The following is a 24,869-nucleotide window of genomic DNA, read 5'->3' as shown; positions in this document are numbered from 1 at the left end:
GATTAGTTTGTCAATGAGAGAAATATCCAGCTGGGATTTTATAGAGAGTGAGTTGAATCTGTAGATCAGTTTGGAGAGTATGGTCATCTTAACAATATTTTGTTTTCCAATCCATGTAAATGGGATATCTTTCATTTTTTTAGGCTATCTTTAATTTCTCTCTTCAATGTTTTCTAATTTTCATGGTTTAAATTTAATACTTGTTTCATTAAATTTATTTTTAAATACTTTTTCTTTTTGATACTAATGTAAATTGAATTGTTTTATTATTTTTATCTTGGGATTTTTCACTTCTGGTTTTAGATATACAATTTATTTTTATTTTATTTTAACCTCCAAACTTGCTAAACTCACTTATTAGTTCTAGCAGTTTTTTGTGGATTTCTTTGAATTTCTATGTATAAGATCATGTCATCTGCAAATAATGAGACTTTTACTTCTTCCTTTCCAATTTAGATGCATTTAATTTTATGGTCTTGCCCATTTCCCTTCTTATAATCTTTAATACAAAGTTGAATAAAAGTGACAAGAGCAAAAATCCTTGTCTTATTCCTGATCTTAGAGAGGGAACATTTAATCTTTTACCATTAAGTATGATGTTAGCTCTGGGTTTTTTTTTTTCTTTTTTGTATATATCCTTTGTATTAGGTTTCTATGGCTGCTGTAACAAATTACCACAAACTGTGTAGCTTAAAACAATGAAAAGATATTCTCTCACAGGTCTGGAGGCCAGAAATCCAAAATTAACGTGTGACCACGGCCATGCCCCCTCCAGAAATGCAAGGGGAAATTCCTTTCCTTGCCTCTTCCAGCTTTGGCTGTCAGTATTCCTGGAGTTGTGGCTGAATCATTCCAGTTGCCTCCACAGTTACATTACCTTCTCCTCTTTTCTGTGTGTCTCTTATAAGGACACTTGTAATTGGATTAGGTCCACTGGATAATCCAAGATGAGTTCCTTATCTCAAGATCCTTAATTTAATTACATCTGAAAAGACTCTTTTTCCAAATAAGGTAACATTCACAGGTTCTGGAGATTAGGACATGGATCCATCTTTTGTGGTGGTGCACCATTCAGCCATACCAGATTGAGGAAGTTACCTTCTATCTCTATTTTGTTGGGTGCTTTTTATCATGAAAGGGTGTTGGATTTTTTCTAGGCTCTAGCTGCATCTATTGGGTATATATGCAGAAGTGGGATTGCTGGATCATATTATAGTTCTTGGTAGTTCAATTTTTAATTTTTTCTGGAATGTTCATACTGTTTTCCAAGTTGACCATACCAATTTCCATTCCCACCAGTAGTATAGAAGGGTTCCCTTTTCTTCACATTCTTGCAAACACTTATCTTTTTAAAATTAAATTACTTAATTATTTTAAATTGAAATAAAACTGACATAAAACATTGTATTAGTTTTAGGTGTACAACATAATGAATTGTTATATGTATATATTGTAAAATGATTACAACAGTTTAGTTACCACCCATCACATACATAGTTATGAATTATTTCTTTCTTGTAATGAGAACTTTTAAGTACTTAACAACTTTCAAACATAATACAATATTGTTAACTATAATCACTGTGCTGTATATTACATTCCCAGGACTTATTTGTCTTAAAACTGGAAGTTTGTGCCTTTTGACCACATTTACTCATTTCACCCACCTTCTACCACCTGACTTTGGTGGCCACCAATCTATTCTCTGTATCTATAAGTTCATTTAAAAACATTTTTAGATATTGCATATTTGTGAGGTCATACAGTATTTGCCTTTCTCTGTCTGACTTATTTCACTTAGTGTAATGCCCTCAAGGTCCATCTGTGTTGTTGCAAATGGCAGGATTTCCTTTTTTTTTTAAATGGCTGAATAATATTCCCCTTTGTATATATATCTTTATCCATTCATCCATTGATGGACACTCAGGTTGTATCCATGTCTTAGTTATTGTAAATAATGCTACAATGAAGATGGGGGTGCAGATATCTTTTTGAGATAGCTATTTTGTTTTCTTTGGATAAATACTCAGAAGTGGAATTGCTGGATAATTTGGTAGTTCTAAATTTGTAATTAGATTTGTAATTTGTAATTCTAAATTGGGTTTTGAGGAACCTTCGTACTGTTTTCCACAGTGGTTGTACCAATTTATATTCCCATCAACAGTGCACAAGGGTTCCCTTTTCTCCACATCCTCACCAATACTTATTTCCTGTGTTTTTGATAATAGCCATTCCAACAGCTGTGTGTATGCATGTGAGGTGATACCTCATTGTGGTTTTGATTTGCATTTCCTTGTTGAGTGATGTTGAGCACTTTTTCATGTACCTGTTAGCCCTCTGTTTGTCTTCTTTGGAAAAATGTCTGTTCAGATCCTCTGCCCATTTTAAAATTCAATTGTTCTTTTTTTCTGTTGAGTTATATGAGTTTTTAATATATTTTGGAGATGGAATTTTCTCCATCACACAAAGCCAGGCCTGATACTGAGAGCGTCTTATTTATTTTCCGCAGGGCAGTGCCTGAAGTGTTCAAGGTTATGCACACTCTTCCATGGCAACAGAGTTGAGCCGGTTATATGTGTGTGCTCATTCATGACCTGCAGAAGCTAAAGTGTGCTGTCTGCAGGGGTGTGTATGGGGTGCGGGCTACGTGGGGGAGGGATTTATGGATTGTTGAGAGCTTGGGTGTGCTAGTTGAGGTGAATCTGCAGGTAATACACTCTATGAAGTTTATGGGTGGGCCTCTCGGTAGAGTTCATGAGGTAGTTAGTAGAAACATTAGCCCTGTTGGGTTTTTTACCCTGGTTGCCGTGAGCCCCCTTTTCCCTCCCCTGCCCATCCTGTCATTGTTTTGGAATGGGTGAGAAAGAAGTGGGCTTCTTGGGCATTATCCTGCTTGGCCATGGAAGCTAGGCACTTACTAGGTTCTCACTTTCCCCACTGGGAGAAAAAGCAGGTTGAATGAGTTTCTCTTGGCAGTGAGCTGTTGCTTTGGGGGTGGGGGTGATGTGGTAAAGTGAAACTGTTCTTCTTACCCTCTTCAGTCCTGTTCTTGGAATTTTTGCTCCAAGTGGTGCTAGGACTTCTCTGCTGGGCACCTACAAAGGTACTCCTGTCTCTGAGTAGTTGACAAAATCAGTGCTTCTGTGGGAGGATGAAGGCAGTGTCGACTGAAGAAAAAATGCACAACCTAAAAGTTGAGAGTTATGTTTTATCTGGTGGACAAATCTGAGGACTTAAGCCTGTGACATAGCATCTCGGATAACTCTGAGAGACTGCTCCAAAGAGGCAAGCAGGAGCCAGGTATATAGCAGTTTTTGCAACAAAGACCAGGTAGTCAGAACATCAAAAGATTGCTGTTAATTAAAGAAAACCAGGGCTTCCCTGGTGGCGCAGTGGTTGAGAGTCCGCCTGCCGATGCAGGGGACATGGGTTCGTGCCCCGGTCCGGGAAGATCCCACATGTCACAGAGCGGCTGGGCCTGTGAGCCATGGCTGTTGAGCCTGCACGTCCGGAGCCTCCGCAACGGGAGAGGCCCACATACTGCAAAAAAAGAAAACCAGATATCTCAAGTTAAGGAATTTAGTGCTTTTCTGTGTATGGAAAGATGCAAAGTCTAGGCTCATTGAGATCATTCCTTTGATATGCACCTCAGCTATCTGGGGCCAGTATCCTGTGCTTCTCATCCTGAGTCTCCTCAGGGTGCACTGTCCTGGGTGGCTGCAGTGGAGCGCATTCTGTTTCCATTCTGAGTTCTCTCAGGGCTCACCGTCATGGTTGCAGTGTGATGGCTCAATGGCTGCAACTTCATTTGTTTACCATATGGCAGGCAATATTTTTTATTCATAGTAGGAAACTTATTCCTACGTCTTGCTGTTGTCTCTCCCTGTATCCTCGTATTCTGACATTAAAAAATTTAACACTTTTCTTATGCCATCCCGTTGCCTTCTGGCCTTTATTGTTTCTAATGAGAAGTCAGCTATTTATCTTATTGGGGTTCTCTTGTGTGGGAAGAACCTTCTTTCTCCTGCTGCTTTAAAGATTTTACCCTTGGCCTTCAGTATTTTTACTATTTTATTTCTGAGTGTGGCTCTTTCTGTATTTTTTCCTACTTGAAGTTTGTTGATCTTCTTGGATGTGTATGCTAACGTTTTTCATCAAATTTAGGAAGTTGTCAGCCATTATTTCTTGAAAAGTCTTCTACCTCTTCCTCCTCTGCCCTAGTATTCCCAGTAAATGTATGTTGCTGCTATTAATGGTGTTCTACATTTCTCATAGACTCTGTTCATTTTCCTCTCTGTTTTCTGAATTGCAGGATCTCTATTGATTTATCTGCTCGTTCACTGATTTCTTTTCTTGCTGCTTGCTGAAATATACTGTTGAGCTTCTCTACTAAATTTTAAAATTTCAATATTACACTTTTCAACTCCAAATTTTCCCTTTTTTGTTATTTCTCTTTGCTAATGTTTTATATTTGATAAGGTGTTGTCATATTTTCCTTTACTTCTTTAAACATTGTATTCTTTAAGTCTTTGACTATATTTATAATAGCTGCTTTAAAGTCTTTTTTGTTTCATCTGACATCTGGGTTCTCTTAAAGGTAGTTTTGTTGCTTGCTTTTATTCCTGTGTATGGGTCACACTTTCCTATTTCATTGCATGCCATAATTTTCCCTGAAAACCAGACATTTTAGATAATATATTGTTGCAACTCTGGATCCTGACTTTTCCTTCCTCTCTGGGGCTGTTGTAATTTTATTTGTTTAGTAACTTGGCTGAACTCTTTTCGAGAAGTCTGTTTCTTCTTCCAAATGCGTCCTCTGATGTTCCTCCTCAGATGGTACAGCCTGGGTATGTACACAGTCACCCTGGGATGATAGTAATTTTAGCAGAGCTCTTTGACTTTTTCCTCTGAGCTCTTTGTTAAGCTTTCTGCCTCTGTATCAAACTCACCTGGTAGCCTCCACTAATTGCCAACTGATAGTTCTATTATTTTCTTTTTTTTTTTTTTTTTGCGGTACGTGGGCCTCTCACTGTTGTGACCTCTCCCGTTGCAGAGCACAGGCTCCGGACGCGCAGGCTAAGTGGCCATGGCTCATGGGCCTAGCCGCTCCACGGCATGTGGGATCTTCCCGGACCAGGGCACGAACCCGTGTCCCCTGCATCGGCAGGCGGACTCTCAACCACTGCGCCACCAGGGAAGCCCCAGTTCTATTATTTTCAACAATGCTCTGGGGGCATAAATTGCCCCACAGTCTGAATTCCATTTCAAACCTTTTTCAGGGGTAGTCTTTGAGGCCAGTCTTTGAGGTTCTGACCCCAGTAAGGCTCTTATTAGCTGTCTTTTCCCCTGGTTCTCTCTGATAAACTTCTAGCTTGTCTATGTTTTAGCTTATTGTTCTCATGTAGCTATCTCTTAATTGCTTACAACCACTACTCCCATTGTTTTCGAGTGCCCTTAAGCCTTGAAGTTTGCCACCTTGTACCAAATAAAGTCAAGTTCCCTTGAGACCTTTGGGGCTCTCCTTTTCTTAGGCTGCCTCTCCTTTTCTTAGGCTGTCTCTCCCTGTGGGAGAAAACCTCTATGCCACTGCTTTGGAAATATAGGTGGGGTTTGTAGCCTGTTCTTTCATTGAACCACTGTGTTACGTGCAGAGAACTGGATGGGTATGGTAGCCTTTGCGCTTCTCAGCTTGCCTCTTTTATCTTGGAACTGCTGCCCTATGAATTAGGAGTGAAGACTTTTTGGCCCTCTTGTTCTTAATCTCTGAGGCCTGGTGTATAGCTTTCACCCTGTGGGTGGTGGCGAGGTAGAGAATGAGGACTCGGACCTCGCATGCTTTCTCCTTGAATAGAACTTCTGCCACTAAGAGTTCGGGGGCCTGAGAAATATTGGCAGTCTGTTGCTCCTGGTTGTATATTAATGGTCTGGACTAGGAGCTGAGGGATGAAGGAGCATAGTCTTCTTGACTTTACCAGCCTGTGGTTGAACAGCCTTGCCTAACTGGTTGTGTATGTGTGGGGAGGTGGCGGTGATGAGAAGAATGGGAGTTGGTAATGAGTCAAATACCGTGGACTGTTGCTGTTATTTATTTATTTATTTATTTATTTGCGATATGTGGGCCTCTCACTGTTGCGGCCTCTCCCGTTGCAGAGCACAGGCTCCGGATGCGCAGGCTCAGCGGCCATGGCTCACGGGCCCAGCCGCTCCACGGCACGTGGGATCTTCCCCGACCGGGGCACGAACCCGTGTTCCCTGCATCGGCAGGCGGACTCTCAACCACTGCGGCACCAGGGAAGCCCTGTTGCTGTTCTTAATGGAATTTAGTCGATATTCTTTTTTTGTTTGTTTTGTTTTGTTTTGCGGTACACGGGCCTCTCACTGTTGTGGCCTCTCCCGTTGCGGAGCACGGGCTCCGGACGCGCAGGCTCAGCGGCCATGGCTCACGGGCCCAGCCGCTCTGCGGCATGTGGGATCCTCCCGGACCGGGGCACGAACTCGTGTCCCCTGCATCGGCAGGCGGACTCTCAACCACTGCGACACCAGGGAAGCCCTAGTATATATTCTTGAGCAAATATTTCTTTATTTGTTGTTGCTCTTGGCAACATTTTTGAGATCCAAATTTTTTTTTTTTAATTTTTACCAATTATAGTTCTTTCCCTGGGGAGACTGTTTATGGAACTCCTTATGTTGACATTCTGGAAGTGAATTCCATATTCTTTAAGCATTAATTGGTATTATAATCTATAGCTTTTGAGATACTGTATGTACCTTACTAACTATACTATACATACTATGTTTACATGTTGATTCTTTGTACCAGGGATTTATTTATAGAGTATTTATAAAGTATTGATTCACATTGTCATGAACCTTTATTATATATATATCAGTGAATTCAGGTAAAATATAATTGTGAGCATATATTTGTAGTATTTCTCTCATAATTACGCTTTAATTAAAAGAAGATTTAATTTAATTTGAATGTTTCTCAAAAACGCAGTGTGATTTTCAATTATACACAATATGGGTATATCTCAAAAATAATCTTAAGCAACAGGACATACATACAAATTAATAAAAACTATGTGGTTCCATTTTGTAAAGTACAAAGGCAGCAATAGAAATATTTGCTGTTAGACTCAGAATAGTGGTAATTTTTATTTTTTGATCTTAGTACTGGTTACTTAGTTGTGTTCATCTTGTGAAAATTCATTGAGTGTTAGACCTATGATGTGTGCACTTTCATGTATGTTATATTTAAAAAGTTAGAAAGCATATTATGCGATCCGTATGAGCCATGTAGTCTTAACTGAGTATTGTTCAGAGTAAATTTATTATATTTAACTTTATATTTACTTTGGTATTTAAAACTGATGATAATTTGGTCCTCTAGTTTAAAGGAGACTTGTTTCCTACTTATATAAATGAAAACAAAATTTCAAAATATATATTATTATAAAATCATTAACAATTATGTTTAATATTGTGTTTCCTGAAAGCATTTTAAGGTACTATGAATCTCAGAATATTTTTTAAAATATTGAAATTTAGAGGCCATTTATAAGCTGTTGAAAACACTAAAGCATGTTTTTTCACAATTCCAAGGAAAAATCTATATGCAAATTAGATCCTTTCTGTAATATATATAAAATCAGGGAGATCTTTTTATCCTTTGTAATACATTTTTAAATTTTATCCTGTAGGACTATTTTGAAAGAAAGTGGGTTTGCCAGATACCTTCATTCAGCTGTTCTTATCAATGGAGCTATGCTTATTTTTGGAGGAAATACCCATAATGACACTTCCTTGAGTAACGGTGCAAAATGTTTTTCTGCCGATTTCCTGGCATATGACATAGGTATGTATCTGTTAGGACTCTGCAAAGTAGGAAATACCAGAAATTTTTCATGTAGATATTCTCAAATACATTACTTGATAGCATGTGTATATGTCATTTTAGAGAGAGAAATTCAGTGACAGATTATGAACGGAATTCTCTCCAGTTTCAGCATAGTAGTCGTATAGGGCAGGAGAAGAGATGAACTGAAGTGAGTCAGTGGTGGAGGCAGGGGAATTGAGAAATCTGGGTTTGAATGTCTTTATGAAGGCTTTTATGTATTGTATACCTACATGAGCACTTTATCAGTCTATTTTGTTTGACTATTACCATATTAGTTTTGCTAATGGATAAATGGAGCACTAGCAAGTTTACATTACAAAGAGTAGGAATGCAGACACTTTAGATTTAGTGGGGATGAGCAAAGATGCATTTAAATTAAACTCATCAGATATACTTACTCCATAGAGGAAACTGATAGAATTAGAGAAAGGAATATAGAGATAGAAAAGCTAAATAAATAATACTTGGGGACAAAATGGAAACCCGGAACATATCTAGGAACGGAAGTAACTAAAGAAGAATCTTTACCAGGGAACCTAAAAATACAGTACATCTATACAACTCAATTTTAATTATGCTATCCTTAGTCCTATCAATTTCTGAATAGTAAATGAATATATTTTTTGAATACTTAATTTAGCTACTTGGTTGACCACTGTAGTGAAAAAATTTCTTCTCTATATATCATGTTATAGATAAAACATAGCTGATATTTTAAATCTTTAGCAGTACTTAAGAGGACCTTTTATTGTGTAAAGTACAATAATAAACCAATTTTAAGCTATTAAGAAACACTTTGATAAATAAAAATAAAAGAGACCAAAGAATAGCACATTTAGTAGATGTAAGAAGTATCCTTTCACCTTTGAACATCATAAAGGCACATAGTCTACTTTGGAAAATTATTTCAAGTGGCAGCATATAAAGAAAATTATGACTATTAATAAGCACTTTGATCTCTAAACTATTGTAAGCTTGTTTGGAAGGAAATTCCTAGTAATAAAGTTAGGCATGCTTTTTAAATTCTATGACTATCTGTCTGTGAGTAATCATTGAAAAGAATCCACTGTCTTCAGGATTTTTAGATCCTAAATAATTAAATATTTACCTTTTGAAATAATAATTTGAAGTTATGATTCATGATGAAAATGGGATTATCTTGGCTTTCAGAAGGCTTTTAAATCAGTGCCTGAGATCCAGAAAATCGGTTAAATGGAGTAGTGAATCTAGGCTGGCTTATTCTGATCTTTCATTGCCAGGTTGGCACTGTCAACATATTATTTTGCTATGGTGATGAGACAGTATGCTTATTTCTCTGGAGGTGGATGAACATTTTGTTTTTCTTCTAGGAATAAAAATCCTAGGAAAAGTGTAGAATTTTGTTGTAATTGTTAAAAAGCCATGAAGTGAGATTTTGAACTTTTGAAAAAGATCTTCAAGGAGCTTCCACCCAATTTCTGTATTTTAACGAGGAAATTAATGTTGACCTATTTTGTAGCTCACATATTGGGAATTTATTTTTATTTCTTCCATATTGTTCAAGATTACCATATTTTAGGTTTTATGCATCCAAAAAGTTTACCAAGGTGAAAAACATTAGAGTTGTTAGTTTTTCAGAGAGAGAGAGAGAGAGAGAGAGCAAGCTCTCAGATTATCATTATTCTAACTGCTACTCTTTATTAAGTGTCTTCTAAGAGCTAGGTACTTTACTAAGAGCTTTATTTACAATATCTGTAACCTCTCTAATAACCTTGTAACAAGGTGTTAATAAACACATTTTCAGATTATTAAGCACAAGAGTAAAAGGAATTTGCCCAAAGCCCTGCAGGTGGTAGATCAAGCTTTTTTAACTCCTGAAGTGGTAGTCTTTCCTCTTGACTACACTGTGCTGTTTAGTGGGGTCCATTGTATGCTCTTCATTTTCGCAACAAATTACCAGACACTTTATGTTTTGTAAGGTTTCTTAATGCTGTGGAAAGATAGAAGCAAATATCAGTTTCGTTTTTCAAACAAGTTGTTCAAATTGGAGGAAGAATAACAGTTTAAACAGTGTTGTATTTTAACATAGGATTTTGTTTTCCCTGTGCTAACACCTAAAAACAAAAAAACATAAAGCAGTACAATCAATACAGGATAAAGGTGTGTTGTTTTACCTTATTTGATTATTTCTATGCAGTTCCCAGTAAAGCCCCCCCTCCCCCAATCTGTATTTACTCTCCTGGGTTTGTAGCATCAAATGCTGAAATATTTTCCTGGGAAAATTATTTTTCTTATTTCAGAAAATGTCTTCCAAAATAATTGCTTTCCTTATGAAGTATATTTTTGTGGAAATAAAATATAACCATTGTATATGAACCCAACTGAAAATAGATCCTCTTGGGGGAAAAAAAGTTGTATTGCTAGTTTTTCTCTTTTGTACAGTACACTGGGACTTTTATGGCATATTTAACTGGAATGCACCTGAAGATTTAGCTGATTGTGTTCTGTGATGTTTAAACAATAAAAATATGTATGCTAATACTAATTTTTCATTGCTCTAAAATGTACTATTTCAACCCTACTGCCATAGTAAATTTTATATAGCCAATATCATTAATCTTTGAGGACATAACCTTGCCTTCCCAGTTCTCATTATACTATACATGATCGATGTAGAAGGCATATAATGGTGATTTTCAAACATGGCTGTACCTTGGCATTCCCTTTGAAGGTTGACTGGAGAAAAATCAGACCTCTATAATCTGATCCTCTTAGATTAGGCACTGGGTATTTATATTTTTAAAAAGTGACTCAAGTGCAACTGATAATAGAGCCAGGACTGGTGAATAAGACTGGATGGACTGTAACGTATACAATGATACGTTACTTAAAGTTCTAGTTTGTAAAGCTAGCTTGAAGACATTTCAAACCTGAAAATTTTATTAGTGTATATTTTGTTATTGCTAGTGGTATCATTATTGCACCTGATTCAAGATTAAAGTGATCTTTCTGGTAAAGATAGCCTTCTAGTATATAATGAGACTAAAGATGCAGTGGAAAAGCATGTCTCACTGAGTTGATCTCAGGTTATTAGACACATTTATACTTTTAAACTGTTTGGCTGTGGAAAGTAGTGTCATAAAAGTTAGTTTTCTAGGGTCAGTGGGAAAAAAGGAATCAAGTAGTCTGTATGTTTTTCACATCTCTTTAGTAAACCACCAATCTTTTTGGTGGTTTGACTGAAGATATCAACATTTACAAATGAGAGGTTTTCCTGAATTGAAACATACCTTAAAATTGAATTGAATCTTGAGACAGTATTTCAGAATCATCAAATTAATAGCTATTATAGAATTTTCAGTAGGCCTAACATATAGTTATGATACTTCTAATTACAAATGGTAGTTATTCTTCTTCAATAAGAAAATTTACCTAAGGGTAAGAGAATGTACAAGATGAAAGATAACTCTGAGATACATTGATCATAATTTTTTTTCCTCAAAAATATAGTGGAGTCATGAAAATGTAATTTGTTGAGTTAGATTATTTCAGAATAGGATAGGGAGTCAGATTTATATCAGAAATATATCGTGCAGAAAGCAAAACACCTAAACTTCAAATCAAGTCAAAATAATATTATAATAGAATCTAAAAAACAAATTTCCTGCGTATGACAGTTTTACTTATGACATTAACTTCTTGGTAGGCAATTATTTAAAAGGAAACTCAATAAAAAGAAAAGTACTTAATTCCATATTTGCAGAAGTAATACTATTTTAATTGGTAATGTATAATAATCATTTTAAACACAGTGGAGTTGTAGTTCAGTATACCCTTAAAAATCACTTAACTAGTTTATGAAACATAGTGTACATGTTTTTGTACAACCCTGTAGAGTGATACGTGTGTGTGTGTGTGACTACACACACACACACACACAGTAAATGGATACAATTTTGTAAGGCACATAATTTCATTAAAAATCATATTCAAATTAAAACATCTAATTATTTAATTCTTTGGAACAATCCAGCAAAACTATAAAATTTCAAACTTGCTCGCTCTTCATGTTTATAATTATTTTTATTTTCTGGAGATTATTTTATGTGTCCCTCTCTTTGTTTATCAGTATTTCTCTCTGCGCTCTGTTTACTCCTTAGGGCTCTTCCTTGACAAAAGCAGTACCCCTTGCCCTGCCACCTGAAAGAACCCATTTGTTTCTTTGTCTGTAAGAAAAACTCTTAAAATCATCATACCCTTTTTTCAATGAATTTAGCCAACTGTTGACTGTTTTAAGCTTTACTGTATCCTTTGCTCAAGGTTCTCTTTTTCTTTTTATAATAAACTATTGTGTAGAAGAAATAGTAGTTTCTTTTCTTTAAGAAAGAGGCCAGTAAGTAAGGGAAAAAGTGACCTTTCGTTTTGTGAAAAGGGAGAACTAACATTCGCCGAAAGCTTCCTATAATGTTTTGCACTTTACATATGCTTTATGATGTAATTCTCATAACATCTGTGTAGCGTGTACTATTATATTCATTCATACAGGAAGAAACTGTGGTTTAGCATGATTAAACCCAAACTTGCATAGGTTGTAGGATGGTGTATTCTGAATTTGAACCCAAGTCTAAGTTCAAAATTCTTTTGATTCTACCACTGTACTATATATTGATGTTTTCCTGATTTAACAGGAAAAAAATTTGAAAGATCTTTAATTGGGAAAAAAGGCATATAATATTTGTTAATGTAGCATGACACTCAAGAAAATTAGTTTTATCAGTATATTTAATCAGTGACCTCAAGGTAGAGAATCAAGAAGAGTAACGAACAATGAATCTCTCTTAGTAGATCTATAATCATTTTGAGAGATTGTTTTGAATACAAAAATTGCTAAATAAAGATTCTTGAAATAGAATATACACTGAAAGAAAAGTGTTTAAATGTCTCAACAAAACCTCTGGGAAAGAAGTTAGGGAAAACAGTCATGAATATAGAATCAAACATCTAAAATAAAATATTAGCAAATAGAATTCAGCAGTTTCAAAATTATAATAAACTATGACCAAGTAGGAATTATTCTAGGATTTCAAGTATGATTCATTATCAGGGAATCTATAAATATAATTTATTACCTCAAGACTATTTATTGAAGCCAACAGGAAATAACACTGTATGTTAAAACATGATAAAATCATTTCATTTAAGATTGATTGTCAAATAGTGATGCCCACTTTACTTGGCAGAGGGTAGGAAGCTAAATAAATATTTATGGAATGAATGCTAGAGGACAAAATCCTGAGAGAAACTGTGGGTAGCAAAAGTGTGCACCTTTTAGAATAGTAAGATAAATTTTTACCTGGGGGAGGGGGACCCAGTGAAACATCAGGATTTCAGGGGTAGATGAAAAAAGATTTTTGGCAACATCCAGAAATTTGGTTTTCTATTACATAAGTATCCAAATGGTTAGTAAAAGTTTTTCTTTGTATTCATCTAGTTTTGAGTCTTATACCTACAACATATGTGCTCTTTTTAATGAATTTCAAATATGCTATTAAGACTGAGTTATGAACTGGTGTTTCAAATGGAATATTAAAAGAATTTTTAAAATGTGTCTTTAAAGTATTATAGATGCATATTTTCATGGAAGAATATGAATATTTGCAGAAAAATTAGCCAAGTGCATGTGCATTTTTCACCTGTACTATTTTATGCATAATTGATAAAATAAACCTGTCTCTAAATTTCAGCATACGTTTTTAATGTAATTATGTTGTCTCTCATATGTGAATAGTCCTAACAGCACAGTATTCTGATTGCTGAGATCTGTGTTTGAGAGAATAGTAACTCTAATTTCTTGATCTTATGTTTATTGAGTGTATAAGGTTTTAAAATAAATATTTAGTGCCTTGTAGTACAGATTTTTTTAAAAGTCTATATTCTAGAGAGTATATTTTACTTTGGTCTTTATTGCTGTATGGCTTTTCTGTCGGTATGGGATGGTATTTCTGTCAGTTTTCATGATGTCAGTAACTTTGGAATTTGCTTTAGTTTGTCTAGCCTTGAACTGTTTGTGAAGTGATAATGACATGAGTGTTCTGGAAATATATTTTCTTCTTGGCAAAAAATATGATTATAGATGGCAGTCAGACATTAATAATATAAGAGACTTTATATTGTAAGAATGGAAAGAGACTATGTGTAAACAAATTATATTAATTTAATACTGAGCTTTAAGGCATTTGATACCTTCTACATTTTACAGGAAAACTAACCTGTGTTTTACAGAGAATCCTGATCAAGAATTTGAAAGCTCAGCAACAGAATTTATCTAGCCCAACATTCTGTTTAGTCATTATTGAAAAAGCTGCAAGGGATAAGTGGAAAGTGTATTTGCTTCAACTGCTCATATGTTTTTCTCTTCTCATTCTGTTGAAAAATCCTGGCAGGTGGGCAGATATCAGCAGGCATGAAATGTCCCTATAGTTGCAAACGTTGCATACCTCAACTAGCTTTTCATAAGCTTGCAAGTTAAATTCTCTTCTTCCTAAACAATTTTGTGAGTTGAAAACAATTTGCCAGCTATTTTAAGACACTGTAGAGGAATATTCACACTTACTGTATTGTATCAGTCAGTACAGGTTATGTTAGACTGAGGTAACAAGCAATCCTGTCACAGTTCTCTGAAAAGCAAACTCTGAGACAGAATTTAGTGTTCAGGGTACTTATTAGGTCCTTGGATTGAACACGTGTAAAAGGGAGGGGAAGAAGGAGGATTGGGCGAAAAGTAAAAGTCAAGCAGACTTAACATTCTCAGCCAACTCCAGGACAACTCTGGAGTTGAAATGCCCCTCAGAGTTGTCGCTCTTTAGGATAAAATAGGTCTTGATCGGTCATTGTACGAGGGTCACTCCCAGGACCTTGGGTGCGGAAGCTCTCTGTAGCTAAGGCAGTCTTTGCAGGGGCTGGCAGCTGAATGATGTCCACTGATAAGTCCTTCCCTGAAGGTGTATTTAGTCAGCACCTTTCTATGTTCATCACAATTCATTCTTTGGGCCACTCAGCCCGCTTCTTCAAATATATTTGTTAAACAGCTCCTCCAGGATTCCAGTGGGCCTTTCTCCCTGGTGGGAGCCTAGATTATTGCTCTGGCTTTTGTAGCTGGTCTCAGGGCTGCAACTGATATTCACCATGTCCCTCATCCATTATCTTTTCATGTCCCTTACCCTCAGCTAGCACTTCTTCTGGTCTCTGTGTCTTACCTGGTAGCATGACCCACTCCCTCCCCCTTAGGTATTTGAGCTCCTGATCATCATACACCTTCTAGTCTGGGTTACTGTACTTGCCCATTTACCATCACACTTGGCAAAGGGATACCAAGAAACACTAAATGGATCATCTGTGTACCAAATATATCCCCCTGCCCTTGTTTGTAACAGCAGCCCCTCCCTTTGATGGTCGGGGCCAATTACCCCTGCCAAGATGCTACTTCTTCTTTGCCTGCTTTCTGGTCCCTTGACACAAGGAGCCTGAAGTACCCAAGTGGCCACTGTAGCTTCCAGTTACATGGTTAATTGCTACTTCTTCTGCCAGAATATTTTTCCCTTTGGGGAATAGGACCTCTAATCCTGCAGAACCCAGAATTGCAGGATGCGGAGCCCAAATTTCCCAGTTGTGTAACTGAATATGAGGCCACAAGAAGTGGCTTTTACTCCTGGGTTTTTGGACCTATATATTCTTCCTATTGGGGACACAGCACTATTTGAAGGTCTTTAGTTCAGGTGTATCCCGCATCCTGGTGCTTCAGTTGTGCCTGTCAAAATCTCTGTCAGGTTGTGTGGTTTGGGATCCAGTGGATTTCATGGTCATAGGCCCATTTCTGTACCTCCTTTTCTGTGAAGTGTGTCTCCTGATTACATGGGATCCCATGCTGGTTGATCAAACATTTCATAATTTCTAAGATAGTTGTGCTGGTTAAGACCCTGTGGGCAGAAAAAGCAAATTCATCCTCAAAATATGTATTCTTGTTGTAATGAAATGTTGGCCCATCCACAGTGTAAGGGGCCCAATGTAGTCAGCTTGCCACCAAATGCCCAGTTAGTGTTCTTGGGGAATGGCCTTATCAGGGGATCAGGATTGATATCTTGCTGTCGGGTTGGACATTTAGTGGAAGAGTAACTCCATCAGCTTTTTTCAGAAGGAGCCCATGTTATTGCATTCCTGGATGGCCTCCATCTCTGCCATATGGCTACTTAGTTCATGTGTTCATTTCGTTGGCACCGAGGTGTCCTACGATAGAGACTGACATTAGCTTTCTCAGTCAATTGTTACTGGTTGTTTAACGTCTCTTCTATGTTGGATGCTCTCTGATGGCCTTTAACTTGTATCACAAAGATCTTCACATTTCATGCTCATTCAGATATATTCATCCACATGTCTCTACTCTAGGACCTCCTTGTCTCTGATCTTCAATATTTCTGCTTCTAGGCTTCTGATCAGCCAGCCAGGTCATTAACTACTGCTCCTGGGCCATTTCTCTTTCCACACAATGTACATGAGGCACACTTCTCAAAGGCCTGCCCAGTTGGGAGGCTTGTTCCTTTTTTGCTGTTCTTCCAGGCCACCCCTGAGTGAAGCTGTCTTGTAAGTGATAACCATTTTTGAATTGTGGCCACGTACGAAGCTTACATATTTTCATTTTCCTCTTCTTGTTATCTGGGCATAAAGGCTTCCTCATACGGCCATAGCTGTAAGATGCGGGATGGGTGCAGGGGCAGCAGTGGTAGATGACACTAGGTCTGAGCTCCCAGCTCATGCAGATTGCTTGTGCACTGTGCTCTTGCTCATGCTTCATCTTGGGTGCGGCTTCCATTTCATGTTCTCGTGATTATTGATGACAGAGACAGCTCATGATAGAAAACTCTGAACACATGGTCCCCTAATAACCCATGTCCAGCACTCCGTCTCTGCCAAGGCTCAGTAGTGTGGTGGGAATAGAGGTATAAAATTTGCAACTGCAGATGGCATGGCCTTTGAGATGTGTGTTGGGTCTGCATATTCCACATGCTTCTTTTTGTAACAGTGACTCCTCCAATAACTATAGTATCTACTGGGTCATGTGGCCCTAGTTGCAGGGCTGTTTGCAGTGTGTCCTAGACCTATAGCAGAGCTATATTCTGCCCTGGCATGTACTCAGAGCCAGCAGCCTTTGATATTTTCCAGTATATGGGCTTGAACAGTATTCCCAGGAATGGAATATACAGCCTTCAGAACCCCAAAAGACCTATCAGATGTTTGCTTTCTTCCTTGCAATGGGAGTTGAAAGATGTAATAGTTGGTGTTTCAGTTCAGATGAGCTGTCTCAGAATGCTCTTGACCTCTAGGCCCCTAAATAGCTTACTACATGCAAGGTCTCTGAATCTTTGTAGGTTTTTTCTTCCACCCTTTGAAGCATATATGTCTTAACAAGGCCTCCAATGCATTAACTGTGCTTGTTCACCTGGTACTATTAGAATGATGCCATTAATGTAGTGGAAACATGAAATGTTCTGCAAGATGTCCAATTGGGCCAAATGTGTTCTGACAAAAGTTAACATGATCCCAAGGCAAAATTGTGAATGTATACTGTTCTATTCCATATGAATGCATACTGCTTTTGGTCCCCTTTTCTGGTAGGGTTAGCAAAGAACACATTTGCCAAATCAGTGACCATGTTAATCTGCTCTAACAAAGATACACATCTTGCATGCTGCCTGCAGTTTGGGCTACTAACTTGTATCACAATGGTGAGCTATTGTCACCTTCCAGGCCTTGTTTAGTTTACAGGGGCCAGATGGGTAATTTAAACAATTTGAGGGGGTCCATTATCCAGCATTCTTTACATTCTTCAGGATAATACTAATTTATGCCATTCACTCCCTCTGAAATGCAACATTATTTTAAAACTTATTATATTATCCAGGGGGTAACAGTTCCAGAGGCTTCAGCTTGATCTTTTCCACTGTAACAGACAAGGACCCAACGTTGGGGTGGTTCCATTTGCCAAGAATGTCTATTCCAATTATTAATCTAGGGACTTAGGACATGACCACTGCATAGGTCTGCAGACCCACTGGCTCATTTTGAGAAGAACTTTGGCCAGGATGCCATTAATTTCATCATTCCAATATTATCCCTGCTATAAAGAGAGGCCATGATGTGTCAGTGTCAACTCAGACCTTGTGTCCAGCAGTACTTGCAATGTTTGTGGTTGCTTTTTTCTCTAGGCTAGGGTTACACAATGAAATGACCATTGGTACCTTTGAGGAAGAACTAGGGACGCTATTACCATGTATACTTGCTGTGGTATTACAGGGTCCTTCCTCCTGGGCCCCAGACTTTTAAATGTATCAGCTCTGGATTTAAAAAGTGGCTCAAATCCAGAAATTGAGCAATGAATTATGTCTTTTTATTGTAGCATCTGCCATCAGCTTTCTGATCGTTTATCCTTGATTTCTTCTGATGACATAAGTAGGTAGTACCCTTGTTGGCTGCCCATATGTTTTACTTCTAGGGATGCTGTGTTCTATTAAACATCTCTATGATTCTCAATAGGTCAGTCCTCTTGACTGACACTTCGATCTTGCTGCTTATTACAGTAATGGCTCTCTACTTGGATTGGATTCTGATGGTTAAGTGTCACCAGCTGGCCTCTATTTTCCTATTGTCTCCATCACTGAGCACAGTTCTGTTACAGTTTTTCATACCATCAGCTTTGAAGGAAAGCTACCGCTTTCTCAGTGATGCCAGTATCCCTCTCACCATCCCATTCTTCATGGCTTCAGTAAATGACATACGTTCTGGCCCTGCTGTAGGTAGAATGACCTGGTGGGTTTTCTGATGTTATACAGTATATCATGATGGAAAACTCTGAGCACATGGTCCCTTAATAATACCTGTGAAGCACTCCATCTCTGCCAGGGCTTACTAACATGGCAAGACTAGAGGTATAAAAACTTCCACTGCATATGGCGTGGCCTTTGGCAGGTGTGTAGGGTGTGCATTGGGATTATTTCACAGGGGCTTTCTATATATTCCACATGCTGCTTTTTCCAACAGTGACAGTACCACTTTCCTAGGCTTTTAACCCCTGCTTTTAGTGTTTGCTATGACAATTCTGGAATTTAGACTGTATTTTTCCATGTTTCTAGGAGTCATCTTTTTTCCCCCCAACTTTATTGAGGTGTAATTGATAAAATTGTAAGATATTTAAAGTGTACATTCTGATGATTTGATATAAATATACATTGTGAAAGGATCCCCCCACATCTAGTTAATTAGCGCATCCATCATCACCTCATATATTTATCTTTTTTCTTTTTGGTGAAAACACGTTCTACTCAGCAAACTTCAGTTGTACAATATTGAGTTAGCAACTGTTGTCACCAAGTATACATTAGATCCTCAGACCTTATTCATCTTATAGCTGTACCCTTTCCTCAACCTCTCCCTATTTCCCCCATACCTGGAAACTACTCTTCTACTCTGTGTTTCTATGAGTTTGACTTTTTTTTTTTTTTTTAAGATTTCACAGGTAAGTGATACCATTTATTATTTGTCTTTTTCTGTCTGGCTTATTTCTTTTAGCATAATACCCTCAAGCTCCATACATGTTGTCACAAACAGCAGGATTTCTTTCTTTCAAATGACTGAATAATATTCCATTGTATATATATACCACATCTTTATCCATTCATTTATTGCCGGACACTTAGGCTGTTTCTGTATCTTGGCTATTGTGAATAATGCTGCAATGAACATGGGAGTGCAGATATCTCTTTGATATCCTGTTTACATTTCCTTTGGGTATATACCCAGAAGTGGGATTGGTGGATCATATAGCGGTTCGATTTTTAGTTTTTTGAGGAACTTCCATATTGTTTTCCATAGTCGCTTTACCAATTTACATTCCCACTGACAGTGCACCCGGGTTCCCTTTTCTCCATGTCTTCGCTAACACTTGCCATCTCTGGCCTTTTTGGTGATATCCATTCTATGAGGTGTAAGGTGATGTCTCATTGTGGTTTTGATTTGCATTTCCCTGATGGTTAGGGATGCTGAGTACCTTTTCATGTACATGTTGCCCATTTGTGTGTCTTCTTTGGAAAAATATCTCTTCAATTCCTCTACCTGTTTTTTAATCTTGTTGTTTGGGTATTTTTGCTATTGAGTTGTGTGATTTCTTTATATATTTTGGATATTAACCCCATATCAGATATATGATTTACAAATATTTTCTCCCATTCAGTAGTAGGTTACTTTTCCATTTTGTTGATGGTTTCCTTTGCTGTGTATAGGAGTCATCTTAACAGCGAGTTCACACTATCTCCCAGGGTTCTTATAAGGGGATAAATCCTAAATCCTGCATCTTGGAGAGTGCTTTTTTTTTTTTTTTTTTTTTTTGTGGTACGCAGGCCTCTCACTGTTGTGGCCTCTCCCGTTGTGGAACACAGGCTCCGGACGTGCAGGCTCAGCGGCCATGGCTCACGGACCTAGCCGCTCCACGGCATATGGGATCTTCCCGGATCAGGGCACGAACCCGTGTCCCCTGCATCGGCAGGCGGACTCTCAACCACTGCACCACCAGGGAAGCCCTTGGAGAGTGCTTTTAAATAAATAAATAATTTTTTCCTAATCCAATGTAAGGTTCTGATGCTTTTGGTCAAACTCCCTTCAGAATCCAGAACCATGTGTATTCCCCCCAACTTCTGCCAGTATGTGCTATCTAGGTCTTACAGATCCTTTGAGACATAGTCCCTTTCTTTTCTTAGCAGTCCCAGGCTGAGTTATGCTGAGCCAAGTTATAGACCCAATGGCCAATAGGGAAGGTGTGAGCAGATTCTGAACTAGGGTACAGGTGTTACTGGAGGAAGCTGCTGCACTGGGTTCAGAGCAAGGGTAGAGTACTGTCTCTCAGTAGAGTAGGGTAGACCAGAAGATTCAGAAGATTTCAGAAGATTCAGGATTTCAGAAGATCTCAGAAGATTCAGGAAAATTTGGAAATGCAAAGTTGGGGGAGATTTTCAGGGCATCAGCTCGGATGTTCCCATCCCATGTGTCAGGGTCTTATTCTTAACACCAATAAAAGGTTATTTTTCACCCATGATACATGTCTAGTGTTGGTGGGGAGGGCAGATTTGCTTACTGTTATCACTTAGGGACCAAGGCTAAATTGCATTTTCTTTCATTGGTAATTAAATGGTTCCATCCAGAAATGCAGTTATCACTTTAGCTTGCATTTCCTTGACTAAAACAAGTCGTATTGTCACATCCAACTTCTAAGGAGTGTGGGAGTATCATTTTGCCTAGGCCTTAAGGATGACAACTGGAATATTTGTTGAGCAGCACCAAAATCTACCACAAATATTGTGTGTAATTACTTTTGAACGTTTAGTATAATTGAAGGTTATGTCCTGGAGATAGTAATAAAGCCTTCACCTCCTACGACCACATATATTAAAAGGCAAAGAACTTCTTGAAGTAGAATTTATGAATCAGTGGCCATGTGGGGTGTGTGTGTGTGTGTGTGTGTGTGTGTGTGTGTGTGTTGGGTTTTGGTGGAATGATTAAAATCTGTCTGCCCTAACTCATTATCTATCTCTAACATTTTCATCTCTTTCTTTGTCAAAGTCTGTACCTTTTACAGGTCACCCCTTCTCTCCAAATGGGAATTATCTTTCAGAATCCATTCAATATACTTTTATAACATCAGACATTCATAAACATAATTTATAGAAAAACAAAGGTAATCTAATGGGCCTTAAGGACATTGCTTAACTTCTCCTAGGTCTCCTTTTTCATTTCTGGCATATGGTGATACCGGCTCAATCAATCTTACTGGATTCTTATACAGACTATTTTAAGTTATATAGATGAAAGCACTTTGGAAGTTTTATATTACTGCATGCATATAAATGTACACTTAAGAAATGTACATTTCTTAAGTGAACTCCAACGCATAAAATTGGTAGACTATGAATATTATGTGTAAGCCTTTCTAATAGTAGTTCTCAAAATGTGATCTTCAGAGCCTTGGCTCCTGGAATGTTAATAAGTGTTATGTGAAAAGTGCTTCTATGGATAAAACATTGGGAAAACACGGGGTTTAGTAAAGTTAGGCTTCTGTGCTTTTGTACTCTCTCTTTTGAGAGTAGTTAATAGGTTCATGTACTTTGTGAACTGTAGAGAGAGATTATATCAACTAAGGAATACCCCTTTTGGGGTAGATTTGTGAACCTCAGAATACACAGAGAGTGGGAGATATAATTCAAGATATATTTTATTGCTCTCAGTCTTCCAGTTTAATGTTCTAAACTGTGGTTTTCGTTTTTGTGATTCCTTTGATCTTTACTAGTAATAATATTGAATTAAAGCCAAATTTATTATTTCATTTCTAGTGTAATAGGCATGATTGCTTATATAAGAAAACAAGCAATTCATTACAACTAATTGTATTTGAGATTATTTTCTTGTTTCAAAAGGGCTTCTAAGTTACCAAAAAATGAAATAAATTTGTTTTCAACCTTGTTCCATCTATGTGCTTGTATTAAATACCAAGGCCTGCTTTTAGATATGCCATGTCTAAGAGGATAAAATCTAAAACACTGTCCTGAGAACGTTTCTAGTCACTGAATACTGAATTATTTGACATCTCAAAATCTCTATTAATACATGTGTCAATTCTGAGGCTATATTTAAATGATGAACAGTTTTCTTTAATCATTTTTCTTTCCATAGTCTTTATGTAGCTCATGAATTATTTAGGTTTCTTTTTTTCATTTTTTTCTATTTTTTGCAACTAAAGCTCTTCTCCTTTACATAAAATGAAAACTATTCCTTTGAAATATCGAATCATTAAACTGATTTAAATATTTTATTTTGATGATTCCATTTTTAGGCATTCTTTCATTGAGTATTATATATTCCATTTAATTTTGCATGCATGCATGTAAAATTTGATTTCGTGATTTAACTTTCTGATGGGTTTGCCCAGTATTGACATTAATGAATTTTACTATATGATTCTTGGTTTATTTAATAAAATATGTCATTGAAATTATCCTCCAATGTAAAGTTCATCTAATTTTTTTCCTTTGATTTCCTTTATTCTCATACATGTAAAATTATTTGTGATAATTTTCGGCAGAAGTTATTTTTATCTAAGGAATAATGCTAGTTGAGTAATGATACTAAATTGTAGGCATGGAAAATTAATGAAAGGCTTCCTAATTTTAAGTATTGTATCTTTATTTGGCCAATGATTATTTTATATTTGTCCTAAATAGTTCTTTTTTTTCACTTTTTGTTTTGCTGTTTTCATTTTCCTAGCTTGTGATGAATGGAAAATATTACCAAAACCAAACCTTCATAGAGATGTCAACAGATTTGGACACTCTGCAGTTGTCATTAATGGGTAAAAGAAGCACATTTATCAGTTATACTACCCACATATTTTGTTATTCTTTAGAAAAATTATTGTTTGTACTTAATGGATTGGATTTTCTATATCCCTGTAATACCGTGGAATGAATTTTGCTTCATTAACCATATCCTTCATTTCTTTTTTGTTTAAATTTATTTAAGGGGCAGGGGAGTATCAAAGGAAAGGTGCTGAGATAGAACTTCAGATACTCTTTTAAAAAGTCATCCTGCCTTCTTTCCTTTTTCCAGAGATCAGATCATGAATGACTTCCTTAAAAAAGATCAGTCTGAAGTGATAGAAAGGCTAGCCACATATTTCTTCTGAGGAGAGCAAGGGAAGTGAGAAGAATTAGATTCTCATTTTGGTTCTGTCGTAACTGAATGTGTGACTTTTGACAAATCTCTTAACCTCTCTGGCCTTTAAGACTGTTCTATCCACTGGGAATTTGGACTGGATGATCATTAAGTTACCTTCATCCTTTAAGTTATTATGATTTTGCTATTTCTATAGCAAAAGTTCGTTAATGTGGGCTTGTGACAGTAAACAATATGCTAGATCATTCATTAGCTTAACATTTGTAATTCATGACATTTTTCATAAGTTCATTTTATTACTACCTTATTCTAATTATGTAAAAATTCTCCAATATAATACTAAAAGTAGTCAGAACTTAATCGTAATGAAGCTGTGTAACTGATATCAGTTAGCTTTTGAAACTGAAATAAAAGAAATTCAGAGTGTAAACATAAAACCTCTAGGCTTCTCTGTTGAAAACTGCATTTGGTTGATTTTTATTTTCTTTTTTTAAATAATAAAAGATATTCTTGAAGCATTTTCTGATCTTTTCCATTTATTGTGTTAATAATATTTTTAGAAACAAAAATTAGGCTGTTTTGAGGGCATGTCAAATTTTTTGGCATTGGTAGTATTAATTAATTCAGTAATCATCTGGGCTTTTCAAATTGAAACTTTGAAAATCTTTTTGATAATTTTACTCTTGGTCTTTTTATTTTACAAGAGGATAGTAAAACACTATATGAAGAACTCTATATCTAATTTCTAAATTCTTTGTATTCAAAAATTATAATTCTATATAGCAATTCTAAAGTATATCTTATTGTCTAAAGTGTATCTTATTATAGTATATACAGCTACTATATATTTCTAAAAAATTGTTTCCTAACTAGATAAGATAATGTAAAATGTGTATTTAAATTTATTTTTAAAACTAACACATTAGACAGAGACTTTTCTTAATATTGTTCCTTTAAGATTCTTATTTTGTCTCTAATAGGTCCATGTATATATTTGGAGGATTTTCTAGTGTACTCCTTAATGATATACTTGTATACAAGCCTCCAAATTGCAAGGCTTTCAGAGATGAAGAACTTTGTAAAAATGCTGGTCCAGGGATAAAATGTATTTGGAATAAAAATCACTGTGAATCTTGGGAGTCTGGGAATACTAATAATATTCTTAGAGCAAAGTGCCCTCTGAAAACAGGTAAACATTTTTTTTCTTTCTTATATTTGGAAC

General features: G+C 36.7%; 1 protein-coding gene across 8 annotated transcripts in view; it reads left to right on the top strand.

Moving 5' to 3' along the window:
• The window catches only part of ATRNL1 (attractin like 1), a 696,391-nt gene that overhangs the window by 106,554 nt on the left and 564,968 nt on the right, over window positions 1–24,869 (top strand). For all 8 annotated transcript variants that reach the window (XR_013824301.1, XR_013824302.1, XR_013824303.1 and 5 more), the window contains exons 10-12: window positions 7,704–7,858; window positions 23,240–23,324; window positions 24,628–24,836. Coding sequence is in view for 3 of the 8 variants with exons in the window: in XM_079900307.1 (XP_079756433.1) it covers window positions 7,704–7,858; window positions 23,240–23,324; window positions 24,628–24,836 (449 nt within the window). In the remaining 5 variants the exon portion in view is untranslated. The remainder of the gene's footprint in view (window positions 1–7,703; window positions 7,859–23,239; window positions 23,325–24,627; window positions 24,837–24,869) is intronic.

This window comes from Stenella coeruleoalba, assembly GCF_951394435.1.
Source record: "Stenella coeruleoalba genome assembly, chromosome: 16".
Taxonomy (NCBI): Eukaryota; Metazoa; Chordata; class Mammalia; order Artiodactyla; family Delphinidae; genus Stenella; species Stenella coeruleoalba.
The sequence above is the reverse complement of the archived record's forward strand: the minus strand, read 5'-3'. Positions and strand labels throughout refer to the sequence as shown.